Source organism: Vulpes lagopus, chromosome 19 (assembly GCF_018345385.1).
Source record: "Vulpes lagopus strain Blue_001 chromosome 19, ASM1834538v1, whole genome shotgun sequence".
Taxonomy (NCBI): domain Eukaryota; kingdom Metazoa; phylum Chordata; class Mammalia; order Carnivora; family Canidae; genus Vulpes; species Vulpes lagopus.
The window spans coordinates 7,249,407-7,276,717 of record NC_054842.1 but is presented as its reverse complement, the minus strand read 5'-3'; the positions used below and the strand labels follow the sequence as shown (position 1 = coordinate 7,276,717).

At 43.3% G+C, this 27,311-nt stretch overlaps 2 protein-coding genes across 20 annotated transcripts in view; one reads left to right on the top strand and one right to left on the bottom strand.

Moving 5' to 3' along the window:
* Positions 1-9,663, top strand: part of LRRFIP2 (LRR binding FLII interacting protein 2) — a 109,077-nt gene extending 99,414 nt beyond the window's left edge. For all 14 annotated transcript variants that reach the window (XM_041734278.1, XM_041734284.1, XM_041734285.1 and 11 more), the window contains 4 exons: positions 4,681-4,801; positions 7,530-7,609; positions 8,203-8,307; positions 8,709-9,663. In XM_041734278.1, the coding sequence (XP_041590212.1) occupies positions 4,681-4,801; positions 7,530-7,609; positions 8,203-8,307; positions 8,709-8,819 (417 nt within the window). In that variant the 3' untranslated portion in view covers positions 8,820-9,663. The remainder of the gene's footprint in view (positions 1-4,680; positions 4,802-7,529; positions 7,610-8,202; positions 8,308-8,708) is intronic.
* A 1,349-nt stretch (positions 9,664-11,012) lies between these two features.
* Positions 11,013-27,311, bottom strand: part of MLH1 (mutL homolog 1) — a 48,439-nt gene continuing 32,140 nt past the window's right edge. For all 6 annotated transcript variants that reach the window (XM_041734271.1, XM_041734275.1, XM_041734273.1 and 3 more), the window contains exons 14-19: positions 25,307-25,415; positions 23,116-23,179; positions 12,947-13,111; positions 12,124-12,216; positions 11,771-11,884; positions 11,013-11,335 (exon numbers count right to left, since the gene is read on the bottom strand). In XM_041734271.1, coding sequence (XP_041590205.1) covers positions 11,168-11,335; positions 11,771-11,884; positions 12,124-12,216; positions 12,947-13,111; positions 23,116-23,179; positions 25,307-25,415 — 713 coding nt within the window. In that variant the 3' untranslated portion in view covers positions 11,013-11,167. The remainder of the gene's footprint in view (positions 11,336-11,770; positions 11,885-12,123; positions 12,217-12,946; positions 13,112-23,115; positions 23,180-25,306; positions 25,416-27,311) is intronic.

Here is a 27,311-nt window from a genome sequence, read left to right as displayed (position 1 = left end):
TGTGCCCTGCCTCCTCACCTTCTCCCTGACCATTCCTATTGGTTTAGCAAATTTCCATGTGTACCATTCTGGTGTATTTCTATCTCATAGGTTCACGTTGTTTCTTGATGGTTCTTTTTGGGGCACGGTCTGTTGACACCCCTCTGGAAGATGACCATCTAGCCTCTGTCATCCCGTCCTCCTAGTGAAGGCATAGTGTGCATCCGGTCTGTGCATGTTATCAGGACTTGTAAGCGCCACTTGCCATGGAGCCCTGCAACCTTTTCTCTTCACAGCTCCAACTCCCCCAGAGTTAATACTGTGGCTTTTTTTTTTTTTTTTTTTTTTTTTTTTTGCCTCTGCTTGGTTTCCTGTGTATCTATTACCAGTTTAGCTGCCATGTCTGCAGCAGTAGTTAAATCTTGTCTTAGTGTTTTCACATGTGCCAAATATTATCTCAGTTCCGCTTGTTGATTCTTGGAGCGTCAGACCTGGCCCCGTGGGAACGTAATGGCCTGCCTGTCCTTGCCACCTGGGATTTCCTCTGCCTGTGGTGCAGGTTGGATTCCCTTTTTGTAATGCCCTATTACTTCCTCCTTTTTTATTCGTTCCTTGATACATCCCCCAGTAACTTACTGAGAAAAGGGTACATTGGCTATACATTTTTCTTAACTTTGGAGGCCTGAAAATGTCTTTATTTTACCCTATTATTTAACAGTTTGTGTATAGAATTTTTCTTCATTGGAATCATTTTCCTTCATCTTTTTATTTTTTTTAAAGAAATTGCTTCATTGTCTTCTGGCTTCCACGGAAGCCAGTATGTTGAGGATTTCAAGGGCATTCAGCTTTTTCATCTTTTGTATGTGATTCCTTCCTCTCTGTAGCAGATTATCATACTTTCTCCTTAGTGTTTGGAAGTTTCACAGTGATGTGATTTGGAGTTGTCAATTCTAGGAATTCCTATCTTCAATCCTGGGAAAATTTCTTGACTGGTTTTCTCCTCTCATTTTCTGTTATCTCTTTTTGAAACTCCTTTTCAGTTGTTTGAATGTTGAATGTGATTCCACCACTTAGCAGGCTCTATTCCAGGTATTTGGCATATTTCTGTGAACAAATCAGTTAAATAATCCCTGCAGTAATAGACCTTACATTTTAGTGGGAGGAGACCAGACAATAAACAATAGATGTAATGAATATGTAAGTTAGATGGTATACTAGAGGTTTGTGTGAACACACTTAGTCTATGCATTTCTCTAGCCACATTTAGTGGGCATAGGTGCAGGTGTGTACACCCAGGAGTGTAACTGTGCAGAGGAGGTGAGGACGTGTGCACAAGAATATTGATAATGATGGCCCCAGAGATTACGTGGGTTAGGAGGCAAATGGGTAATCCAGGAAGATGTCAAGACCCAGGGGAAAGAAGATGGGAAATATCAGTGGGATTGAAGGATTTGGGGATTTGGGGTCCTGAGAGGGAGCTGGAAAGACCAGGAATATAAAGGTTAGAGAGAGGATAATGGGACTGACTCATGCAGGGATTGTACTTGCCTAGTGGGAGCTCTAGTATGTGCCTGGGGAGAGTAGTGAGGGCAAAAGGAGATAGATGGCAAGATCCTTGGAGAGGACGTGTTCCAGATACTGCCATCAGTCATTGGAGAAAGCCTCTACCTAGACAAATCTTGAAAGTACCCAGGTTTTACTTGAGAGGGAGTGTGGGTCAGGAACTGAATGGTGAAGAGGAATGGGGTGATAGTCGTGATGAGGGGTGGTTGGTATGTGGAACTGGAGGGGAGGAGGTCTGGAAGCAGGAATTTTAGGGAGTACCGAGGGAGAATAAGTTGGGCAGCAGCACAGAAAGCAGGTCATGTATTCTATTCTCAGGCTCAGTGGTAGGAGGGCTGTGGGAGAACTTGCCAGAAGGTCATCAGGCTGCAGAGGGAACAGGCTTCTCAGGGGATAGTGGGTTTCTGCTAATGCACTAGGTGAAGGGACCATTCAGAGGCTGAGTTTCAGGCATTGGGCGGGGTTAGGAGAGCTGCAGAGGTGGAAGGTGGCTGTGCAGAGAGAGCCCTGTGAGGAAGAGTGCAGGAGGATGAGTGCTTTGAGATGGACATAATTATGATGGGGTTAATGAAAAACTAGTCCTGGTTCACTCAGGGCAGATGTTGAAAGGCTAGGGGTATCTGGGGAGCATGGGTTTCCTCATAGCACAGGGCTTGCCCTTTCTCCACTGGGGGTGTGGCACACTTGGTCTTAATGCCCAGGCTTCCCCTTGACCACTGGTGACAGGGTCCCAGCTAGGGAACCCCTTTAACCCTGAGTATCACACTGACCCTTGATGACCCTTGATGATGAAAGGCAAAGGAGGCCTGGGGAGGCTCAGTCCCCCTTGGAGTTCTGAGCTGTAGTGCTCCCCAAATCTATGCTGGGAAGACCTGTAGGCATTTAGGAAAACACAGCTCTGATTTCTGAAGGAGGGGGCAGTAGACCTCTGGGACCAGTGCTTTGACTTTTTTGTTTCTCTCCTATTTGTCCATCCCTTTATCTCTTTTGCTTTACTTTTGAAAGATTGTTTCAGCTTTAGCTTTGAATACTTCCGTTGGGCTTGTGTTTCTGCAGTCATTTCCAGGATGCAGATATTTTCACAATATTGGAGGATATTGATAGTTTGTCACTGTTCTTTGCTGTTTCCTTCCATTAGCATAGTTTATTTCCTAACTGATGCTCTCTGATGTATATTTACTTGGCCCTAAGTTTTGGGGGGTGGGGGCAGAATTAAAATGCTGATGGGCACCTCTGAGCAGATGTCCCTATCTTTGTAAGGCTGATGCGGCTGGGTGTTTTGTTGGGAAATTTTGACATGAGAATGTTGGTCTTTACTTTAGACTAGATGGATGGTCTGCACGGAGCCATCCCCCCTGTGCTCAGTGCAGGGAGCAGTCTTGCTGGGAACATTCTGGGAACTGAGGCCAGACTGGGGGCCTCAGCATGCAGTATATGTCTGTTCACCAATCTCCTTGTTCTCTGTATGGGGGGGGACTCTTGTGTCCACTGGGCCTTGTCTTTTTTCAACCCAGAGTTCCTTTTCATTTGATTCAGTTTTAGTTTCTTTAGTTTGCAAAATAAAAAAAACCCCACAGCTTCATTAAGGTATAACTGGTGTAGAATAAGCCACTCATACGTAAAGTGTACAAATGTACCTACTGTATTACTTTCTGAGGGCTGCCATAGCAAATTGCCACAAACTGGGTGGCTTAGAGCAACAGAAATTTCCTGTCTGGACAGTTTTGGAGATTAGCAAATGCCTGCAGTCAGGTGGCAGCAGTGTTCATTCTTTTTTTTTTTAAGATTTTTAAAATTTACTTATTTGTGAGAGATACAGAGAGAGAGAGAGAGGCAGAGACACAAGCAGAGGGAGAAGCAGACTCCATGCAAGGAGCCCGATGTGGGACTCAATCCCGGGTCTCCAGGATCACACCCTGGGCTGAAGGCCGCACTAAACCGCTGGACCACCGCGTTGCCCAGCAGTGTTCATTCTGAGGCTTGTGAAGGGAAATCTGTTCCATACTTCTCTTGCTCCTGGTGGTTTGCTGGTAGTCTTTGGCATTCCTTGACCTGTAGATAGCATTCTGCATGTCTTCACATCATCTTTCCTCTGTACGTGTTTGTCTCTCTTGATATGGCTCTTTTTATAAGGACACCAGTCATGTTGGATTGGGGCCCATCCTGTTCCATCTCAACTAAATGCATTTTCAGTGGCTCTATTTCCAAGTAAGTTCACATCCTGAGGTACTGGGAGTTAGAACTTCAACATATGAATTGTGTAAGGATACAACTCAAGCCATAGGAATACTAATGAAACCATGACCCTAGTCAAAATGGTGAAAGTATTCATAACTATCCAGTTTTGGTGTCCCTTAGTAAGCCTTCCTTCCTGACCTCCTCTCCCCCTCTCCAGGCAGCTGCTGACTGGCTTTCTTCTGTCACTGTGGATTAGTATTTGCATTTTGTAGTTTTAAATAATTGGAATTACACAGTATGTCCTCCTCTTTTGTTTGGCATCTTCCGTGTGGCATACTGATCATTGCACATATCAGTAGTATGCTTTTCCCTGGTATGCTTTTCCCTTTTTTGGTGGGTAGTAATTCTACTGTACAGATGTGCCACAGTTTATGCTGTTGACAGACATTTGGATTGTTTCCAGTTTGGAGCTATTATGAATAAGCTACTATGAATATCCTTTATTTTGGATAAAGTAAGGTAGATCAACTGTGTTTGATACATTATTTCTGCATACACAGGGTTTTCTAAATATTTCACCTAATATATGTGTTAATATTTAATACTAATTTAAACATTTAATATTTAATTGACTTCAAGTTTTGGTATTTGTTTCCTAAATATTTAACCTAGAATATTTACCCTAATTCTAAGAGAAAACCATCTAACTGCACATGGAATTTTATTAAAAAGTGAATTTAATAAGACCAGTGAAAAACGCTCAACAGACCTGCTCTTCCACCAGCCTACATAAAACAGAGTGGCTTTGATGGGGACACGTGGTCCTGGAGCTCGCTTCTTCTGACGTCACTCAGTTTGTGGCTAGCGTACCTGGCCTTGGCCCCATGGTGGGCGCTCCAGTTTTGGGTGGCCAAGGACCGGCCCTGTGGATTTCGTGACAGACCTCTCTTTCTGTTTCAGATCCGGAGGCTGAAGCTGCAGCTCGAGGAAGAGCGGCAGAAGTGCTCCCGGAGCGAGAACGCAGCTGCGGACATGGCGGGGCTGCACAACGGCTCGGACCTGCAGTTCATCGAGATGCAGAGTAGGTGCTCGGTGGGCAGTGCCGCCCGGGAGGGAGGCTTTGTTCCAGGGACGCAACGGCTTGGGGGCTGCCAGGGTCAGGATGCCTGTTTCTCGAGGGGAGCAGTTACGAAGACTGCTTAGTCCTCTGCAGCCCAGAATGGATTCCTGATGGGTGGTGCGGCCAGGCTGAGGCTTCTAGGAGCCTCTGTGCTTCAGGGGCTGGATTAAGAACCTGGATTAGTGCTCTTCCCCCTCCTTGCCATGATTTCTAGAGATGTTTTGGAATCCGCGTCCTCCTGGCACTGTCCTCTTCCACAGCTGGGTCACCTTTGAGCTCCCATACGGTGCCCTTCCTAGTGACATTTTTCTTGCGAAAACTCTCTTGTATAGTGGAAGGGTATGTTTGGAACTCACATGAATGTTGAATTGTTTCAGAAGTTTGCCAGAAGTTTTCTTATTAACCATTAATCTTTATAGATGTAATTTATTTTTATTTTTATTTTTTTTAAATTTTTATTTATTTATGATAGTCATACAGAGAGAAAGAGAGAGGCAGAGACACAGGCGGAGGGAGAAGCAGGCTCCATGCACCGGGAGCCTGATGTGGGATTCGATCCCGGGTCTCCAGGATCGCGCCCTGGGCCAAAGGCAGGCGCCAAACCGCTGCGCCACCCAGGGATCCCTATAGATGTAATTTAAAACCAGGCCACAAAGTAAGCCTATTCAGTTTACCTCATACAGTCCTTCTCCCTTTCTTTTGACCCCATGTTGTTTTAAAATGCCTGCTGCGTTCACAGTAATCTCCATGGTGGGGGGGTGGGGGGGAAGGTCAGCAGCCATTCATATATAATTAGATAATGTGTCATTCATGGAAAGGGGAGACTTTTTTTTCAATTTAAATTGTGGCTTTTCTGATAACTTATTTTTAAATATTGGTTATTCCATGGCCTTTTCATCTAAATAATTTGCATTAGGCTAAACAGAAAAGGCTTCTTGGTTTAAGGCTTATTAATACTCTTAATACTGGCTTTTGAGGTTAGTGTCATGTCCTTTATTAGGTATCAGTTGAGACCCTCAAGATACTTCCTGTTGAATATTTTGTTTTAGAAATATTTTGGCATGGAGGATAGATGAAGACGGGTGTGATGAAGACAGGCTGAGCAGTTGGGAGGCTATAATGATCAGCTGGACCAGCACAGTGGCTGTGAGCAGTCTTAGAGAGAGGGCAGGGGTAGATTTGAAAGAGATTGGTTTAAAGCAGCAAAATCAAAAGGAGCCACACTGAGGGGGTCGGGCATGCCATCTGTGTGAATGCTCCTATGGCAGGTGTTATAGAGCTGGTATCTGGAAAGGACCCAGAGTGAGCTGTAGAACGCGAGGTGGGCCCAGCAGGACCTGGTAGACTGGGCCTGGCTGGCAAACGAACCCTGGGGACATAAGCATCGTGTTGTAGAATGGAATTTCATGGCAAGCACCAAATGGCAGAGATGAAGGACTTACACTCTTGAAAACAGGAAGGAAAGGGTGGTTTGCCATGAGAAGGAAGCAGCACATTGTCATAATCGGTAAATGGTTGGGATGGAGAATTAAAAAAAAAAAAAAAAAAAACAGGAACTCTTATCTGTCACTGCCAGAAAGGCCTTGGGAGCAGGAGTTTTATAGCCCCATTACTTTTCAGGTGACCGTAACTACTCTTGAGAAGATCCTCTCGCTGAAGATTATATAAGTAGTTGTAATCTCAGTGATGTGGAAAAGCAGAAAGGTTAAGTAGATAGGTTAGATTTGGTTTATCTCCTATAGGCCTTATGATTCTACCCTATAATCATCTCAGAGTGATTTTTGTTAAATATGGTTTGCTGGAGGGAACTTTTAAATTTCTCATTTTATTTTTTTTAAAGATTTTGAGAGAGAGAGAGAGAGAGTGCACACAGGAGAGGGAGGGGGAGCAACAGACTCCCCACTGAGTAGGGAGCCTTATGTGGGGCTTGATCCCGGGACCCTGAGATCTTGACCTGAGTTGAAGGTAGACACTTAACCAACTAAACCACCCAGGCACCCCTCAACTTCTCATTTTAAATGACTGACTTCTTAGGTTAGAAGTACAACTAAGGATTTAGAAGTCCACCCATCACAGAATCACATTACTGAAAAGCATCTTTCGGCTAACATTTATCAAGCACATGCACAAAAGCCCTTGGCAAGATCAGGTAGCTGAAGAAGGCAGAGCTGGCTCGTCCCCCTATGTACAGTGTTTAGAAAGCACGATCAGTGTTAGAAAAGACAGTGTAAGTAAACTGCAGCATGGAAGGAGGAGTCCACCAGACTGAGGAGAGCCCTGACGGAGGCAGGGAGAGTAGGGCCCTTGGTGTGTAGCTGCCGAAGGGAGCCCGGGAAGTAGGATGGCGAGGAAAACCAGAGGCTGGGGGCGGGGGGTGCGCAGCGCCCAGCACGAGAGCTGGGTGGGGGCCGCCAATGCACTGACAGGGCTCCTAGCCCAAAGTTCAAACTCCACACGTCATGGACTGGAGAGTAAAATTTCTTCCAAACCCCCTGGACCAAAGGATGCTTAGGGTACTAGAGCTTCTTGCAGGACAGCCGCCGTAGGGCCCACGCTGTGGGAAGTGCCAAGGCCGCCCTTCGGGCCTTTGGATTTTGTCTGCTTCCGCTGCACAGCCCCCTCCTGGGCGGCAAAGGTGGTCACTGCCTTAGGGCACCCCTGCACTGACACAGGTTCTCTTCTCTTCCAGGAGATGCCAATAGACAAATTAGTGAATACAAATTTAAGCTTTCAAAAGCAGAACAGGATATAACCACATTGGAACAGAATGTAAGTACTTCTCAGTACACTACCAAGTGATTTATGCCCCCTTTGAAACATGTCTGTTTCCTGCATCTGAGTGGCTAACTCCAGGGGTACCTAGGTTTCTCTGGGCTGCCTCCGCGGGGCGGTCTCTAGAAAAGCTCTGTATTAAAGTGGAGAAGGCAGCAGGAAAAACCTAGCAGGGCACTTCAGCCTTCTGTTGGCTGTCAAAACGTAGAAGGCTGTGGCTGTAATTCTGTTTTTTCCAGATAATTCAAGAGATTTCAGGAAGACGGTAGTTTGAAAATTCCTTATTATACATTTCAGAAGGTCTAAAAGCTTTTCCATTTAGTGAGTCTCATCCTGCAGTGTTACTTTGGCACTTAAACAATATGTTCATCATAAACTTAACATGGGAAATTGGCCCCATAATGACTCTCCAGCTGTAATCCTCTCTGGGGACATTTCTGGATCTATAAATAGCTGTCGGGTTCTGAGAGGCCCTATGACTCACTGTGAGGGGATGACTCGGGATCTGTAATGACGCGGTGTTTCCATCATGGCTGCGAGAAAGGGGCTCCAGTGCCCATTAGCAGAGGCCCACGTTCTCTTGTTGACAGATCAGCCGGCTCGAGGGCCAGGTGCTGAGGTATAAGACTGCTGCCGAGAATGCCGAGAAAGTGGAGGACGAACTGAAGGCTGAAAAGAGGAAGCTCCAGCGGGAGGTACCTGCTTTTGCAGCCTCACATTCCTACAAGAAAAGATTCTTTGTGGCCTAGGAAATTGAATCCTGGGTCCCATCTTAGGGGAGCTGCAGTGGAGTCTCTTACTCTTCTGTGTCGGTTTCTCACCTGTGCAATGACTTGCCATTTACTTTTATGTTTTGGTCAGAGACTAAGAAAAAGGATAATCTCCCTTGTGTTTTAGAGCTGGTCTGTTTTTCCACCTGCAGTCTGACCTGTGATTGCTCAGCGTCCCTTGTTGAGTCTCACTGGAAGAGAAACAAGGCCATGGGGTGGCCCAGCGCTTCTGTTTCCTTTTCTTGGGGGTGGGGGTGGGGGCGGCTGAAGTGACACTGGGTTTTGGGTGTGACCATGTGAGGTGACTAGGCTCTCCCTATCTGCAGTTACGAACAGCACTGGACAAGATTGAGGAGATGGAGATGACCAACAGCCACCTGGCCAAGCGGCTGGAGAAGATGAAGGCCAACAGAACAGCGCTTCTGGCACAGCAGTAGGAGGCTGCCCTTCAGCTCGGGTGCTGCCCCTCAGGTCCCATCCAGACGGACTGACTCTTTGTCCATTGACACAGACCCCCTTCAGTACTGTTTGAGATTTGTCATTAAAATAGCCACCTTTGTATTTTATAATTTATGAGAGAATGAAACAGGTTTGAATCTTCATGAGTGAACACTCTGGATTTCGTTTGTAGTTTGATTCTAGACTGAGAACTGGTCCGTGCTGTTTTTATTTTTTATGCCATAATTTTAGAATCAAGTTTACTCACCATTTTTCCCCAGCTGCCTCAGTGACTGGGCACTCGGAGGCCTTGATACAGCTTCTGGAGGACAGCAACTCTGTGAGTGCCCAATGCGATAACGTGACTGGAGACCTCGGAAAACATAAGTGCCTTCTCCACGGTGCAATTCAGACTTCAGTCATCTCCAGCAGTCAAAAGACACTTACCCTTAATATCAGATAGCCTTTATATTTTAGTGAAGAAACAAGTTCACAGGTAGGGAATATATGTTTCACTCAAATTTCTATGTTTGGAGGAAAAGCCTTTTTTTGTAAAATATTTAAATTTATATAAGAAAATGTTAGAAAAAGATTTATGGGGAGTGTATATAAAACTTGCTTTATTGCATGTGGCCGGGGAAGTCCAAAGCCTTACACTCTTAAAGTAAGAGTAGGGCCCCTTCGTCTTCAACATCAGCCGTGCTGTGTCTCATGTAAAGTATCTCATCTGCTGCTGATCTGTGGAATGAAACCTCAGACGAGCCCGGTGGGGAGGGGGGCGGGCAGGAAGTGGGGGGAGGTCGGCCTGAAGACTCTATTAAACGCACCCTGTTGCTGACCACAGCTGGCTACTGACACATTCATTTTTGTTAGAGAAGGCTTCAAGACAAATCCAGGCAGCCACACCCACCCCTCTTATCTTGGCCCTCTTATTTTTTCTCCCCTGTAAGGAGAAGGATCTGTAATATACAGCTTTTTAAGAACTTTGGTTTCATCTTTAAAGGCACCCAATTCAAGAGGCTTTCATCATCCAGCATGGCCACTTTGCAGGATCTGTTATTCCCTTTTGCCCTCAGAATCAAGGTGGTTTTATGGAGATGGTGGTTGTAGCTTCAGAACAAATGCTGGGCAAAGTCTAGTGAATTAATGTCTCCTTAGATACATTAGACTTGAAACCAGATGCTAAAGCTAATCTGAATATGAAGAAGAGCTCTACAAAATACCCCCTTCTTCAGAACATTTAGCCTTTTTAAAAATATGAAAACCACTGTCCTGAATGGAAGAGATCTCCTATAAATTCTCTCTAGTCGTAGTAGCAGCCAAGCAGGAGCTGTGGGAGAGGCTGAGGACGTGGTCCTGTGAGCCAGCACGCCTTGGAGACCCCCTCCTGGCCCGGCCGCTCAGCCTGTGCCCCGCTGGGCTCATGGAGCCTCTTGGAAGTTCTTTTGGAAGTTCTCCGTGGTAGAACCTAACTTGCCCCTTTTGTGGTACAACAAATTTGTCTCTTCTGTTCCAGTCTCCAAACAGAATGGCTCCATGTGTTCATTAGGTAGAGTTCCCCGTTCTTTTCTATGGAACCTTCTTCACAATCTGGATTTTACCTCAGTAACTGTAGGCGTTCCTCCTTGTGCTCACTGCACATTTCTGTTAATGCATGCTAGCGTTAAGGCAGCTCATTGTAATGGCACCTACAGCTTACGTTTGTGTTTTTACGTCATGGTCATTCTTCAGATAAGAATAACTACAACTTTATCTTAAGCTGGTAGTATTCACAGCCATTAAAGGGGCTGAGTTAAAGTGCACCCTAGTTACAGAATTGATAGGATTTTGTCTTCTTCCAAGTTTTTCATTACAAATAAGTTAATTAGCTTTGGTTACTTAAGGTAGTAACAGATTATCAATTCAGCTTTCTTCATACTCTTTGTCACCAGAGCCTCTTGTACGTCCAGGATCTCTTTTCAAAGGCATTTGAATCAGCATAATTTGTATCACCTGATATTAGAAACGTACCAGAATACACAAAGAATCAAACCAAAGCAAGATCTATAGAATCTCAAGGCCTTTTTAGAATTCTTATCAGATGCCCAAAGGGCTTTCAAACTACTGGATTCTTCACCATAATGAGGTATACTGTAGGGGAAAATGGATCTAGAACACCTTTCAAGTGCGATGAAATTAAATAAGGAATCATGTCAGGACGCCTTTGACAATTTATTTCTGATTAGTCCATCAACTGTGAAAGAGTGCTTCTAGTGAGAAGGCAAACGGGAGTTTTCAACCGTAAGACCTATCCTTGTCAGGACACAGTGCAAGAACTGCACATCCCAGAGTCCACAAGTGACTGTGTTTAACACCTCTCGAAGACTTTGTACAGATCGGGCAGGTTAGCAAGCTGTAGGATATTTCCATCTTCTGTGAAATGTTTGGGAGGCAGAAGGTGTGAGCGGAAGGCTTTATAGACAATGTGTTCCACAGTCCACTTCCAGGGGTTTGCAGAGGAGCCGCATACTTCACTCTGGAAAAGACATGTGAGATGTCACAAGCCTCCCTTACCCCTCTCACATCCCAGTGTTCATGGTTTCCTGACTGACGTGTACTAGGCCTGAAGTCCTGCTGGTTACAATGGGCTGTTTTACCTACTGCAGTTGAAACATCCTTTTAGGGATCCTACAGGCCTGACTGTGGGAGAGGAGATAAGGGGAAAAGAAGGCTGACTTTCTCCCGTGGAAACTTGGTTTCCATTCGGGAAGAAGTGTTGACTGTAGCAGGATCTAACAGTGTCTGATCCTGACTATGATGTTCACTGGCAGTAGTAGGAAGTGCATTCACTCAGGCCCTTTTTGTGTACAGCTAGCTAATCATAGGAATTCAGAGACAGCAAATTTAACTTCCTAAAGGTTGTGTGAGGGTTCATTCCAGTTCCGGGTGTTAATGTGCATCACCATAGTACCTGCTGGCCCGAGAGGGTCGACTCCTCAGATACATACTGCTTCCGAATGGAGTAAAACATAGCACATTCTTTACTGAGGCTTTCAAAACATTCCTTCTCTTCATCCCAGTTCACCTGGTCCAAGGAGAGAATTTAATACCTCAACATAGGTACTTGCTTTAATAAACACATTAGGCATTCAATTTGTAACCTGGAACTGCTGAATACTGCTGGGGGAGGTGGGGTGGGGGTGGGGCCTTCTGCTCTTTCATCCTTTTCATCTTCCTCATTCCACGTGAAGGTACAGCCCTGTGCCCTTGCCCTCCAGCCCACACACATGCACCCACACACTTAGGGATGGCTTGACCACTTGCCTCCGTGGCTAGTCGAAGAATGAAGATAGGCAGACCCTCCAAAGGGGGCACATAGTTGTCAATCAGCAGGGGTAATCCAATCAGGTTCCCTTCCTGTTTGTAGAGAAAAGGCCAGGACAGAGAAACCAGAAATACAATGTTAGAGTTGAATCCAGTTCCCTTTCCCCAGGGCTTCCTTCTTGTCCTCATACCCGCACTCTGGGTGAGTGGGTACCTGAGCAGGGCACTGGGGGCAGGAGAGCAGGGCACTTAAAGAGCTTTTTTGGGGCACTTGGGTGGCTCAGTTGGTTAAACACCTGCCGTCAACTCAGGTTGTGATCCCAGGGTCCTGGGATCAAGCCTCATGTCGGGCTCCCTGCTCAGTGGGAGTTTACTTCTCCCCATCTTCTCTGCTCATGTTCTCTCTCTCAAATAAAATCTTAAAAAATAAAAAAGCTTTTTGTATTGACATGAAGCAATTTCTTTCGCTATGTTCACCAACTAAAAGAATACATCGAGATGAAAAGCCCCAAAGATTAAGGGATAAAAGGAAGAAACAAGGAAATCAAGTGGCTTGGCATCATTTCATTTGCTGTGGCCTGTAGGCACTGTGGACTCCGCTCTCCCCTGAGTCCTTCACCCCAGGCACACGAATGGGCATGAATGGATATGAAAATAGTTGTGTAACCGAGAAATGCAAATAGGGAGTGAAGACATGAATGGATGTCACATGCTGCTTCTAACTGGAGCGTACAACAGCCTTCTTGCCCTGATCTTGAATTATCTTGGAACTTGACTCCTATCTGAAGAATAAAACAAAGGCCTAAGAATGGCTGTCACACACCTCATCAATTTCCAGAGAGAAGTAGTCTGCAAGCATCTCAGCCTTCTTCTTCAGAAACTCAACAATGTATTCGGCAAGTCCTTCTTTGGGACCATCCTCCTCTGTCCAGCCACTCTCGGGACTGTCCAGGGCGAGCATGGCCAGCTCAAACAGCGGTGCAGGCTCCTAGAACACAGGAAGTGATAACAGTGCATCCAAGTGATGCCTGAATTCCTGCCCATAAAACCACCACAGGTACACCTCGAAGGTACTGTGGGTCTGGTTCCAGACTACCATAGTAAAGGGGGCATCACGATATAGGGAGTCAAATGAATTTTTTGATTTCCTAGTGCACATAAAAGTTAGGTTTACACACACATACATACTAGAGTCTAGTAAGTGTAAAATAGCACTAAATCTGAAAAAAACCTTAAAAAAATTATTGTGAAAAAAAATGCTAACATTTGAGCTTCCAGTGAATTATAATCACTGATCACAGTTTGTATTATACACAAATGCAATAATAAAAAGGTCTGAACTATTGCCAGAATTACCAAAATTATGACACAGAAACATGAATTGAACAAATGCTGTTGGGAAAATGGTGCCAACCCTACCTAGGTGTAGGGTTACCACACACCTTGAATTTGTAAAAATGCGATGTCTGTGAAGTACAATGAAGTGTGAATAACCACAAAACCATGATCATGACAGCAAGTGAGAAACCCCAAATCTAACACTCAATCCCCATCTCCCATAAAGAAAAACCCTGAAAATCCACAAAAAAAAACCCCTTTTCCTCCTCTTCATTGGTCGCCATTTCAATAGAGAGGATGTGACAGCCTGCTGAATGGGTGGGAAGCACGAGGCTGTGTGGAGGCATTTCCCCTCTGTGTGGCTCTGAGGACTCCACTTACTTTCATATTTCTACTGCCTCACTGATAACTAAAACAATGGGAAGGGAGAATAAATGTCATTTCAGGTAAACCATCTGATAAGGAAAAAGACTGAAACATATAGTTAAAAATAAGATGCCTAAATTTTCTTCCATTTCTCCCCTTCTGATGTTGCTGTGGTCATATAGTTTACTTTTACACATGTTATAAACATGAACAGAACACTGTTACTATTTTTTCATAATAAGAGAGGAGTCCATGAAAAGACCCAACAATTTAAATGTTTATGCACTCTGTACTAGAGCTTTTAAATCTATGAAGGATCAAACCAGTGGACCTGGCAAAGAGAAAAAGACAAATTCGCAATTATAGTCCGAGGTTTCAATACCATCCTTTTAAAAAAATAAACTGGACCAAGGAGAAAATCAAGATACAGAAGATCGGAGCATTACTGTTAACTTACTGTACTTGCCACTCAAAGAATACTCCACTTAACCAGACCAGAACACAAATTCATTTCAAGTGTGCATGGATTCTTTACCAGCACAAACCATGCTCTAGGCCATAAGGCAATCTCAGTAACGTTAAAGGATTTAAGTATATTCTCTGATTAAAATGGAATTTACTTAGAAATCAGTAGCAGATATTGAAGATCTCCCAAGTAACTGGAAACAATATACCTCTCAATAACCTGTAGAGCAAAGAAGAAATAAAGAAGGATGTAAAAATATTTTGAACTGGATGAAAATGAAAACTTATCAAAATTTGTGGGGAGCTAAGACAAGACTCAGCAGAAATTTATTAGCATTAAGCACGTATATTAGAAAAGAAAGAGGAGGGAGGGGCAAGGTGGCGGAAGAGTGGGGTCCCCAAGTCACCTGTCCCCACCAAATTACCTAGATAACCTTCAAATCATCCTGAAAATCTACGAATTCGGCCTGAGACTTAAAGAGAGACCAGCTGGAATGCTACAGTGAGAAGAGTTCGCGCTTCTATCAAGGTAGGAAGACGGGGAAAAAGAAATAAAGACACAAAAGGCCTCCAAGGGGGAGGGGCCCCGCGAGAAGCCGGGCTGAGGCCGGGGCGAGTGTCCCCAGGACAGGAGAGCCCCGTCCCGGAGGAGCAGGAGCTGCTCCAACCTTCCCCGGCGGAAAGGGGCTCCCGGGAACACTAACAGGTACCTGTACACCGGGAGAGTGCGCTGAGCTCCCTAAAGGCTGCAGCACGCATGGCGGCGGGACCCGGAGCAGCTCGGAGGGGCTCGGGCGGCGGCTCCGCGGAGGGGGCTGCGGGGCGGGAGCGCGAATCCAACAACGCAGGCCCCGGAGCACAGGGCGCCGGGACACAGCCCAGGATCCGGCCTCCCCCCGGGACAGGCAGAGGCCGGGAGGGCCCAGGACAGCAAGGACGCTCCTGCCCCGAGCTGAGCCTCTAGGCCCTGCAGACCCAGAGCTCTGTAGTTACTGCAGGGGCTGAATCCAGGGCTCCAGAGCTGGCCCCACCACTGGGGTTGTTCCTCCTGGGGCCTCACGGGGTAAACAACCCCCACTGACCCCTGCACCAGGCAGGGGGCAGAGCAGCTCCCCCAAGTGCTAACACCTGAGAATCAGCACAGCAGGCCCCTCCCCCAGAAGACCAGCTGGACGGACAAGTTCCAGGGGAAGTCAAGGGACTTAAAGTATACAGAATCGGAAGATACTCCCCCGTGTTTTTTTTTTCTTTTTGATTTCTGTTTGCTTCCCCCACCCTTTTTTTCCCTTTCTTTTTCTTTCTCTTTTTCTTCTCTTTTCTTTTTTTTCTTCCTTTTTTCTCTTTTTCTTTCCTTCTTTCTCTCCTCTCTTTTTCTCCTTTTCCCAGTACAACTTGTTTTTGGCCACTCTGCAATGAGCAAAATGACTAGAAGGAAAACCTCACCTCATAAGAAAGAATCAGAAACAGTCCTCCTCTCTCCCACAGAGTTACAAAATCTGGATTACAATTCAATGTCAGAAAGCCAATTCAGAGGCACTATTATGAAGCTACTGGTGGCTCTAGAAAAAAGCATAAAGGACTCAAGAGACTTCATGACTGCAGAATTTAGATCTAATCAGGCAGAAATTAAAAATCAACTGAATGAGATGCAATCCAAACGAAGTCCTAACGACGAGGGTTAACAAGGTGGAAGAACAAGTGAGTGACATAGAAGACAAGTTGATGGCAAAGAGGGAAACTGAGGAAAAAAGAGACAAACAATTAAAAGACTATGAGAATAGATTAAGGGAAATAAACGACAGCCTGAGGAAGAAAAACCCATGTTTAATTGGGGTTCCCGAGGGTGCCGAAAGGGACAGAGGTCCAGAATATGTATTTGAACAAATCATAGCTGAAAACTTTCCTAATCTGGGAAGAGAAACAGGCATTCAGATCCAGGAAATAGAGAGATCCCCCCCTAAAATCAATAAAAACCGTTCAACACCTCGACATTTAATAGTTAAGCTTGCAAATTCCAAAGATAAAGATCCTCAAAGCAGCAAGAGACAAGAGATCCATAACTTATATGGGGAGAAATATTAGATTAAGAGCAGACCTCTCCACAGAGACCTGGCAGGCCAGAAAGGGCTGGCAGGATATATTCAGGGTCCTAAATGAGAAGAACATGCAACCAAGAATACTCTATCCAGCAAGGCTCTCATTCAAAATGGAAGGAGAGATAAAGAGCTTCCAAGACAGGCAGGAACTGAAAGAATATGTAACCTCCAAACCAGCTCTGCAAGAAATTTTAAGGGGGCCTCTTAAAATTCCCCTTTAAGAAGAAGGTCAGTGGAACAATCCACAAAAACAAGGACTGAATAGATATGATGACACTAAACTCATATCTCTCAATAGTAACTCTGAACTGAACGGGCTTAATGACCCCATCAAAAGGCGCAGGGTGTCAGACTGGATAAAAAAGCAGGACCCATCTATTTGCTGTCTACAAGAGACTCATGTTAGACAGAAGGACACCTACAGCCTGAAAATAAAAGGTTGGAGAACCATTTACCATCCAAATGGTCCTCAAAAGAAAGCAGGGGTAGCCATCCTTATATCAGATAAACTAAAATTCACCCCAAAAACTGTAGTGAGAGATAAAGAGGGACACTTTGTCATACTTAAAGGATCTCTCCAACAGGAGGACTTAACAATCCTCAATATATATGCTCCGAATGTGGGAGCTGCCAAATATATCAATCAATTAATAACCAAAGTTAAGACATACTTAGATAATAATACACTTACACTTGGTGACTTCCATCTACCACTTTCTACACTCGATAGGTCTCCTAAACACAACATCTACAAAGAAACGAGAGCTTTAAATGATACACTGGACCAGATGGATTTCACAGATATCTACAGAACTTTACATCCAAACTCAACTGAATACACATTCTTCTCAAGTGCACATGGAACTTTCTCCAGAATAGACCACATACTGGGTCACAAATCGGGTCTGAACTGATACCAAAAGATTGGGATCGTCCCCTGCATATTCTCAGACCATAATGCCTTGAAATTAGAACTAAATCACAACAAGAAGTTTGGAAGGACCTCAAACACGTGGAGGTTAAGGACCATCCTGCTAAAAGATGAAAGGGTCAACCAGGAAATTAAGGAAGAATTAAAAGGATTCATGGAAACTAATGAGAATGAAGATACAACCGTTCAAAATCTTTGGGATGCAGCAAAAGCAGTCCTGAGGGGGAAATACATCGCAATACAAGCATCCATTCAAAAACTGGAAAGAACTCAAATACAAAAGCTAACCTTACACCTAAAGGAGCTAGAGAAAAAACAGCAAATAGATCCTTCACCCAGCAGAAGAAGAGAGTTAATTAAGATTCGAGCAGAACTCAACGAAATCGAGACCAGAAGAACTGTGGAACAAATCAACAAAACCAGGAGTTGGTTCTTTGAAAGAATTAATAAGATAGATAAACCATTAGCCAGCCTTATTAAAAAGAAGAGAGAGAAGACACAAATTAATAAAATCAAGAATGAGAAAGGAGAGATCACTACCAACACCAAGGAAATACAAACGATTTTAAAACATATTATGAGCAGCTATATGCCAATAAATTAGGCAATCTAGAAGAAATGGACACATTCCTGGAAAGCCACAAACTACCAAAACTAGAACAGGAAGAAATAGAAAACCTAAGCAGGCCAATAACCAGGGAGGAAATTGAAGCAGTCATCAAAAACCTCCAAGACACAAGAGTCCAGGGCCAGATGGCTTCCCAGGGGAATTCTATCAAACGTTTAAAGAAGAAATCATACCTATTCTACTAAAGCTGTTTGGAAAGATAGAAAGAGATGGAGTACTTCCAAATTCGTTCTACGAGGCCAGCATCACCTTAATTCCAAAATCAGACAAAGACCCCACCAAAAAGGAGAATTACAGACCAATATCCCTGATGAACATGGATGCAAAAATTCTCAACAAGACACTAGCCAATAGGATCCAACAACACATTAAGAAAATTATTCACCATGACCAAGAAGGATTTATCCCTGGGACACAAGGCTGGTTCAACACTCATAAAACAATCAATGTGATTCATCGTATCAGCAAGAGAAAAACCAAGAACCATATGATCCTCTCATTAGATGCAGAGAAAGCATTTGACAAAATACAGCATCCATTCCTGATCAAAACTCTTCAGAGTGTAGGGATAGAGGGAACATTCCTCAACATCTTAAAAGCCATCTAAGAAAAGCCCACAGCAAATATCATTCTCAATGGGGAAGCACTGGGAGCCTTTTCCCTAAGATCAGGAACAAGACAGGGATGTCCACTCTCACCACTGCTATTCAACATAGTACTAGAAGTCCTCGCCTCAGCAATCAGACAACAAAAAGACATTAAAGGCATTCAAATTGGCAAAGAAGAAGTCAAACTCTCCCTCTTCGCCAATGACATGATACTGTCCATAGAAAACCCAAAAGCCTCCACCCCAAGATTGCTAGAACTCATACAGCAATTCGGCAGTGTGGCAGGATACAAAATCAATGACCAGATGTCAGTGGCATTTCTATACACTAATAATGAGACTGAAGAAAGAGAAATTAAGGAGTCAATCCCATTTGCAATTGCACCCAAAAGCATAAGATACCTAGGAATAAACCTAACCAAAGAGGTAAAGGATCCATACCCTAAAAACTATAGAACACTTCTGAAAGAAATTGAGGAAGACACAAAGAGATGGAAAAATATTCCATGCTCATGGATTGGCAGAATTAATATTGTAAAAATGTCAATGTTACCCAGGGCAATTTACACGTTTAATGCAATCCCTATCAAAATACCATGGACTTTCTTCAGAGAGAACAAATTATTTTAAGATTTGTGTGGAATCAGAAAAGACCCCGAATAGCCAGGGGAATTTTAAAAAAGAAAACCATATCTGGGGGCATCACAATGCCAGATTTCAGGTTGTACTATAAAGCTGTGGTCATCAAGACAGTGTGGTACTGGCACAAAAACAGACACATAGATCAATGGAACAGAATAGAGAATCCAGAAGTGAACCCTCAACTTTATGGTCAACTAATATTCAATAAAGGAGGAAAGACTATCCATTGGAAGAAAGTCTCTTCAATAAATGGTGCTGGGAAAATTGGACATCCACATGCAGAAGAATGAAACTAGACCACTCTCTTGCACCATACACAAAGACAAACTCAAAATGGATGAAAGATCTAAATGTGAGACAAGATTCCATCAAAATCCTAGAGGAGAACACCGGCAACGCCCTTTTTGAACTCAGCCACAGTAACTTCTTGCAAGATACATCCACGAAGGCAAAAGAAACAAAAGCAAAAATGAACTATTGGGACTTCATCAAGATAAGAAGCTTTTGCACAGCAAAGGATACAGTCAACAAAACTAAAAGACAACCTACAGAATGGGAGAAGATATTTGCAAATGACCTATCAGATAAAGGGCTAGTTTCCAAGATCTATAAAGAACTTATTCAACTCAACAGCAAAGAAACAAACAATCCAATCATGAAATGGGCAAAAGACATGAAATGAAGAGAGATCTCAGAGAAGAAGACATAGATATGACCAACACGCACATGAGAAAATGCTCTGCATCACTTGCCATCAGGGAAATACAAATCAAAACCACAATGAAATACCACCTCACACCAGTGAGAATGGGGAAAATTAACAAGGCAGGAAACAACAAATGTTGGAGAGGATGCGGAGAAAAGGGAACCCTCTTACACTGTTGGTGGGAATGTGAACTGGTGCAGCCACTCTGGAAAACTGTGTGGAGGTTCCTCAAAGAGTTAAAAATAGACCTGCCCTACGACCCAGCAATTGCACTGTTGGGGATTTATCCCAAAAATACAGATGCAATGAAACGCCGGGACACCTGCACCCCGATGTTTCTAGCAGCAATGTCCACAATAGCCAAACTGTGGAAGGAGCCTCGGTGTCCATCGAAAGATGAATGGATAAAGAAGATGTGGTCTATGTATACAATGGAATATTACTCAGCCATTAGAAACGACAAATACCCACCATTTGCTTCAACGTGGATGGAACTGGAGGGTATTATGCTGAGTGAAATAAGTCAATCGGAGAAGGACAAACATTATATATTCTCATTCATTTGGGGAATATAAATAATAATGAAAGGGAATAGAAGGGAAGGGAGAAGAAATGGGTAGGAAATATCAGAAAGGGAGACAACATGAAGTCTCCTAACTCTGGGAAACGAACTAGGGGTGGTGGAAGGGGAGGAGGGCTGGGGCTGGTGGTGACTGGGTGGTGGGCACTGAGGGGGGGGCACTTGACAGGATGAGCACTGGGTGTTATTCTGTATGTTGGCAAACTGAACACCAATAAAAAATAAATTTATTATTAAAAAAAAAAAGAAGAAAGATGTCAAAAGGTGATCTCAGCTTCCACCTTAAGAAATTTGAAACAAAAGAGTAATTACCCCCAAATAAATAGAAAGGAAGTAATAAAGATCAGAGTAAATATCAATGAGATAGAAAACAGAAAAACAACAGAGAAAAATCTATGAAACCAAAAGTCGGTTCTTTTGAGATCAATAAAACTGGTAAACGTCTAGCCAGACTGATTAGGTTAAAAAGAGAGGATAAACATTGCCAATATTAGGAATGAGAGAGAATCTAAACATTAAAAGAATTATGAAAAATATTATGATCAACCTCATGCCAATAAATGTGAAAACTTTAATGGACAAATTCCTTGAAAGAAACCAAACCAAAGCTCTGTCGAGAGGAAAAAGATAACCTGAATTAGTTATCTGTGAAAGAAACTGAATTTGTAATTAAAAACCTTCTCATAGGAAATCTCCAGGCCCCGATGGCTTCATTCACTGATGAATTCTACCGTGTTATTTAAGAAATAAACACTAGTTCTACACAAACTCTTTCAGAAGATCGAAGAGTAGAGGATACCTCCCAACTCATTCTATGAAGCCAGCATTACACTAATACCAAAACCAGACAAAGACTACAAGGAAAAAAAAAGGAGTATCCTTCATAAACATAAATGTAGCAAGTGTAAACAAAATTCTAGCAAGTCAATTTCAATAATTTATACAAAGGGTGATATATCACATACAAGCAGGGTTCATCCAGGAATGCAAGATTGGTTTTTAACATGAAAATGTAATATACTGACACATTAAAAAAGAACACCATGCAATTATCTTAACAGAGATGCAAAAAAAGCATTTGAAAAAACCCAATATCCATTCCCAAATAAAAACAACTCTAAGCAAACAAGGAACAGGGAACTTCCTCAACTTCATAAAGGCCATCTCCCCTCTACCTATGGCAGAAAGCATACTTAATTTTGAAAGACTGAATGTGTTTTCCCCTATGATCAGGAACAAGAGAACAATTTCCATCCTTACCACTTTTTTAAAGATTTTACTTATTTATTCATGAGAGACACAGAGAGAGGCAGAGGGAGAAGCAGGCTCCCTGTGGGCAGCCCAATGTGGCACTCGATCCCAGGACTCCAGGATCACACCCTGAGCTGAAGGCCGACGCTCAACCATTGAGCCACCCAGGTGCCCCCTTACCACTTCTATTCAACATTGGTCTAGCCAGTGTAACCAGGCAAGAGAGAAAAAAAGTGATCCAGGTTGGACAGGGAAAATAAAACTGTCTTTATTCACAGAGACCATGATCATCTATGTAGATACTGATGGAATCTATAAGAAAGCTATGAGAATTACTAAGTGAGTTTGGCAAAGCTGCAAGGTACAAGATTAATATACAAAAACACTTGTGTTTCTATATACTAACAACAAACAACTGGACAATTTTTAAAATGCCACGTATAGGGACGCCTGGGTGGCTCAGTGGTTAAGTGTCTGCCTTCAGCTCAGGGTGTGATCCCAGGTCTGGGGATCAAGTCCTACATCGGGCTCCCCACAGGGACCCTGCTCCTCCCTCTACCTATGTCAGCCTCTCTGTGTTCCTCGTGAATAAATAAAATCTTAATAAATAAATAAAATGCCATGCATAATAGCATCAAAAAAAAAAAAAAAGTGAGATACTAAGGGATAAATCTAACAAAAGATTTCCTCCCCAAATTGATCTGGAGATTCATGACAATCCCAATAAAAATCCCAGAAGTCTTTTTTGTAGAGTATGTTAGCTGTACAAAGATGGTATGAAACTATATAGATAAGCAGTCTGATTTTAATTTAAAATTAAAATTAAACATGAAAAGGTCTTGGAAGAAATGCCCTAATACTATCAGCTGGGGTTGGCTGTTTTTGGGTTACAGGGTTTAGAGGATGTTTATTTCTACTTTTATCACTTTACAAGTTTTCTTAAGTACATATATATTAACCTACATAATAATACACATTTGTTTAAGCTGGCTACCAGGGGCCCTTGAGTAGTTCAGTGGTTGAGCAACTGCCTTTGGCTCAGGGCGTGATCCTGTGGTCCTGGGACTGAGTTCTGCATTGGGCTCTCCACAAGGAGCCTGCTTCTCCCTCTGCCTATGTCTCTGCCTCTCTCTCATGAATAAACAAATCTTTAAAAAAAAAAAAAAAAAAAAAGCTGGTTACCATAAGACTATTCTGCTTTGTATAAATCTGAGTTATAACTAAAGATACTTCCAAATGCAAATCATGCAATACAGAAACTATCCTAAACTTTTTTAGGAAAATCTAATATACTACAAATCAGATATTAGGATTGAGTGATTATTTTCAGAAATGACCAGGCGTTGGAAGTTTCAGCAGTGAGAAGCGGGAAATACACTTACCGAGAGCCTCAGAACACCAAAATTGGCAAAATCATAAATGAGTATCTGATAGAACAGTTCTTCACTGAAAAATAAAAATGAAGTGACTTTAAGGAAATGCTCAATCCATGCCTGAGATCCAAGCAGTCATTGCAAATAGGAGAAATAACCCCTGAAACATGAATGGGAGAAAGGGATGGTTCTACCTGCTGTGGAGGCTTCCTGACAGGCTGTAGGCTCTAAGGAACTGGGCCCCACAGCAAGCTCCAGCCAGGGTTTCAGCTGGCGGCCTCCAGCCAGGGCTCAGAGCACTAGATCTAAGTCTCTAAGTCACCCATGCTCTGTCCCACCCACTGGCTGTTAAAAGCTGTTGAACGCCCCGTAGGTGAAATTTAAGAGTTTTGTTTGCTTATCTTTTCCCCCACTTACAAAGAATCCTATAAATCACCTTTTTTTTCTTTTTCTTTACAATTCACCATTAAAAATGGTATGGTGTGTATAGGGAAGGCAGGAGACTTACTAAATAATCACCAGGACACACAAGGCAGAATTAGACCACCCCGGTGTAAAGTGTACGATGAAGCACTAGCTGGCAACATTCCAGAAGCAGCTGTGAAGTATGCAACACACTGACCTCCTTATACAACATAGTGCTGAAATAAATGGTACTTTCTAGTTTTTAGGCAATATGGACCACAGTGGTCTATTTAAAGACGTGTTCTCAGTATCAATCGAAGTAGACAAGGCATCTGCTACACTGGCACTATAGTGGGGAAACTGAGATACCCAGTGAGTACCTGACTTGTCCTAGGTCAGAGTTAATAAGGTTGAAAAGGGAAGAGCTGAATCCAGGTACTGCACTCTGATCTTCGTTCTCCATCTGTTTCTTTTACTTTCTCACTGGGAAATCACTCACATTTATTAAAAACTGAAATTCTGGGACTGGCCTGGCATTGTTTGTAAAATGAAATAATCTGAACACAATGGGATTTGGAGTCTAGAAATGTACTTATATATGCTGGAAAAGAAAGAACAAAGATAGCTGAATTGCCAACATATTAATAAGAGAGCCCAGTGCATAAGCCAAAGGATTCTCAAAGATGATAGACCTTGAACAGAGCTGCACCAAAGGGCTAAAAAGGGTGAGTCCTGAATATGCAAAGATGCATGGGTGCCAACAGTCAGCTCTGGACCAGGGCAGTTTCTAGGCGAGGGACATCAAATTGGTTTTTATCTTGTGTGCCACCCCCAAGCAACATAAAGCAGCTCCCTTGCTCACTGGCTCAAGAAAGCACTGAGGCAACAACAGGGCTGATGGGAAAGGGTCCCACAGTGGACAGGTGATGTCTAATACATGTCCCATCTGTGCCACCTATTTGAGAACATTTTTTTTAAAGATTGATTGATTGATTTAAGATTTTATTTATTTATTCATGAGAGACAGAGAGAGGCAGAGACATAGGCAGACAAGTAGGCTCCATGCAGGGATCCTGATGTGGGACTTGATCCCAGGACTCTGGGATCATGACCTGAGAGCCAAAGGCAGATACTCAACCACTGAGTCACCCAGGTGTCCCTGAGAACATATTTAATACAGGTTCTAGACTCACTAGGAGCTCATCTACCAAGGTCTCTGGAAACAATCAATAGAAAGGTTGCTGGCTATGGGCTGGGCAAACAGCACCACTGAGATCTCCCCTCCCATGGTTGTCAGCCCTTCTGGCTCATGTGGTAACTCTCGCCTTACTCAAGGTGAGAGTAAGCCTTGGCTACATTCCCTAAGGAAGAAAGGGGGCCTTAGGTCCTCTTTCTCTTGCATCCCACAGTACCGTGCTGCACATAGCAGATGCTAGAATTCTCTATTGGCACTAAGCCCATCAACACCTGGTTCAACCACAGTGGTCAGTGTTTACTAAGGACCAAGGACCTACCAAATATTAGGCTTCCCTGTCATTTTCTACCCTCACAAAATCCTGCAAGCTAAGTAGTAATTTCTAAATCTTGTAGATGGGAAATCTGAGACATAGTTCAAGAAAGTACCTTGTCCATAATGACATAAATGGTAAATGGCTGAGCCTGGATTTGAAACCCTCTGTCCCCAAAGCCTGGGACCTTTCCAAACACCTCATAATGCTGTTCCCAGCTTTTGGTGCCTGTGCTTTGAGAACCATTCTTCTAGCAGGCCTGCTTCTGTCATGACTCACTCATTTACCTCAATTTGGTGGTGTTGAGAAGGTATAACTTGGTCTGATGCTGAGCCAGGGCCCACTGAGGATTCACGCAGCCCACAAAGGAGTGGTTATGCAGCATCTCTCGGAGTGCTGGAAAATGAAAAGCAGGTAAGTCATGGCATCCCACCAACACCTCTCTGCAGCCCAAAACACCAAGCCCCAGAGCTCAAGAAAACAAACAGGCCACAATGTACATGCCTGAAATATACCTCCTGCTGAAAACAAATACAAATGAGGAATAAATTATAACAGATCTTTCAAAATACCACAAAAAACTGCCCAAAGATAAAGGACTACTTAAAGATCACCACCTAGGGCAAAGCAGGAAGCCAGAAAAGTGCTGCAAGCTCCAGCCAGCTTTACTCAAAGGTACCAGAGGGACCTCAGGAATCATGAACACTACTTTTTGTAGGCTCTGAGGTGTGGAGAAAGAAAAACAAAAAAGGTTTGAAATGAGGAGTCTAACAGGAGACCATTTCCCCAGCACAGGAAGCTGAAATGCCAGCAGCTGTTACCCTCAGGCAAAAAAGAAGAACTACTGCTGTGTCCCAGGCCCCAGGGCAGCGAGCCAAACTGCCCACCCACCTCAAGCCTGGATCCTGGGAGTAAAGCATAAAAAACATCACAGCCCTGAGAATCTGTAACCATGAGCTAGGCCTCACAGCCAGGATTCACGCTAAGTGCGTTGCCTAAAACCTCGTGGGGAGATTTTAGTTTACTGTGATTCAGGACTGACTGTTCCTCCAGGTCCGTAACAGAATGAAATGCAAATTCTCTGTGGAGAAATTCAGTGTCAATCCAGGCTTCAAATTATCCCCCACAGATAAAATACCAGGAGCTAGCAGTAAAAAAATTACAAAACACACAAAGAATGCACGAAGAATTAGAATCCAGAAGAAACCACACAACCTCTACAAAGGTTCAGAGACTGGAAATACCAGCAAGGAAGAGAAAAATAAGCATGTTTAGTATGCTTAAGAGGGATTAAGCAATGAATAAGTAGCAGGAGACTAACAAATTATGAAGATCTCCAAAAGAAGCTGAATTTCTAAAAATTAAAAATATAACAGTTGAAATTAAAAATCTAGATAAAGAGGGATCGGATCCCTGGATAGCTCAGCAGTTTAGTGTCTGCCTTTGGCCCAGGGCATGGTCCTGGAGTCCTGGGATTGAGTCCCACATCAGGATCCCTGCATGGAGCCTGCTTCTCCCTCTGCCTGTGTCTCTGCTTCTTCTCTGTGTGTTTCTCTCATGAATGAATAAATAAAATCTTAAAAAAAAAAAAAAAAGATAAAGAGAGGAAATCAGGACAGAGAAACAGGAAAACTACAGAAACAGCTTATGCAGTATGGAGGATAACAAATATATAAATCAAGTTCCAGAACAGAAAAAGGGCAGGGGGAGATGATATTTACAGACTCTGAAGACAAAAATATCTGATAGTATCTGAGACGTGATGGAAGACACCAAGCCTCAGTTCCAGGAAGCCCAACAAAACCCACACCTGGCACACAGAAATACTGCATGACACTAAAGAGATCTTAAAAGCACTCTGAGACAAAAGAGGGATTCCCCACAAAGAATAAAATATAAAGCTGACAGCTGAATTTTCAGCAGCAACAGTGGAAGCGAAAAATGATAGAACACGAACTTCAATGTGTTAAGAAAAAGTGACTGTCAATCTGGAATTTTAAACCCAGCAAAAAAACACTTTTCAAAATGAAGATGAATTAGACAAAACAAGTCAGTTGGCCACCCAAGGCCCCACTACAGGATGTGCTTCAGGCAGACCATGAAAGATCTAAAGGAAAGAATTATGAGCTAATAATATTTGCTACGTCCAAACAAACTGACAGTAACAATGTTTTATGGAACTATTTGATACCCACATGAAAATTACATGAATCTAACACCCTACACCAAAGATGAATTCCAAGAAGACTAGGGATTTACATATAAGCATTTTAGGAGACAATATAAGAATGT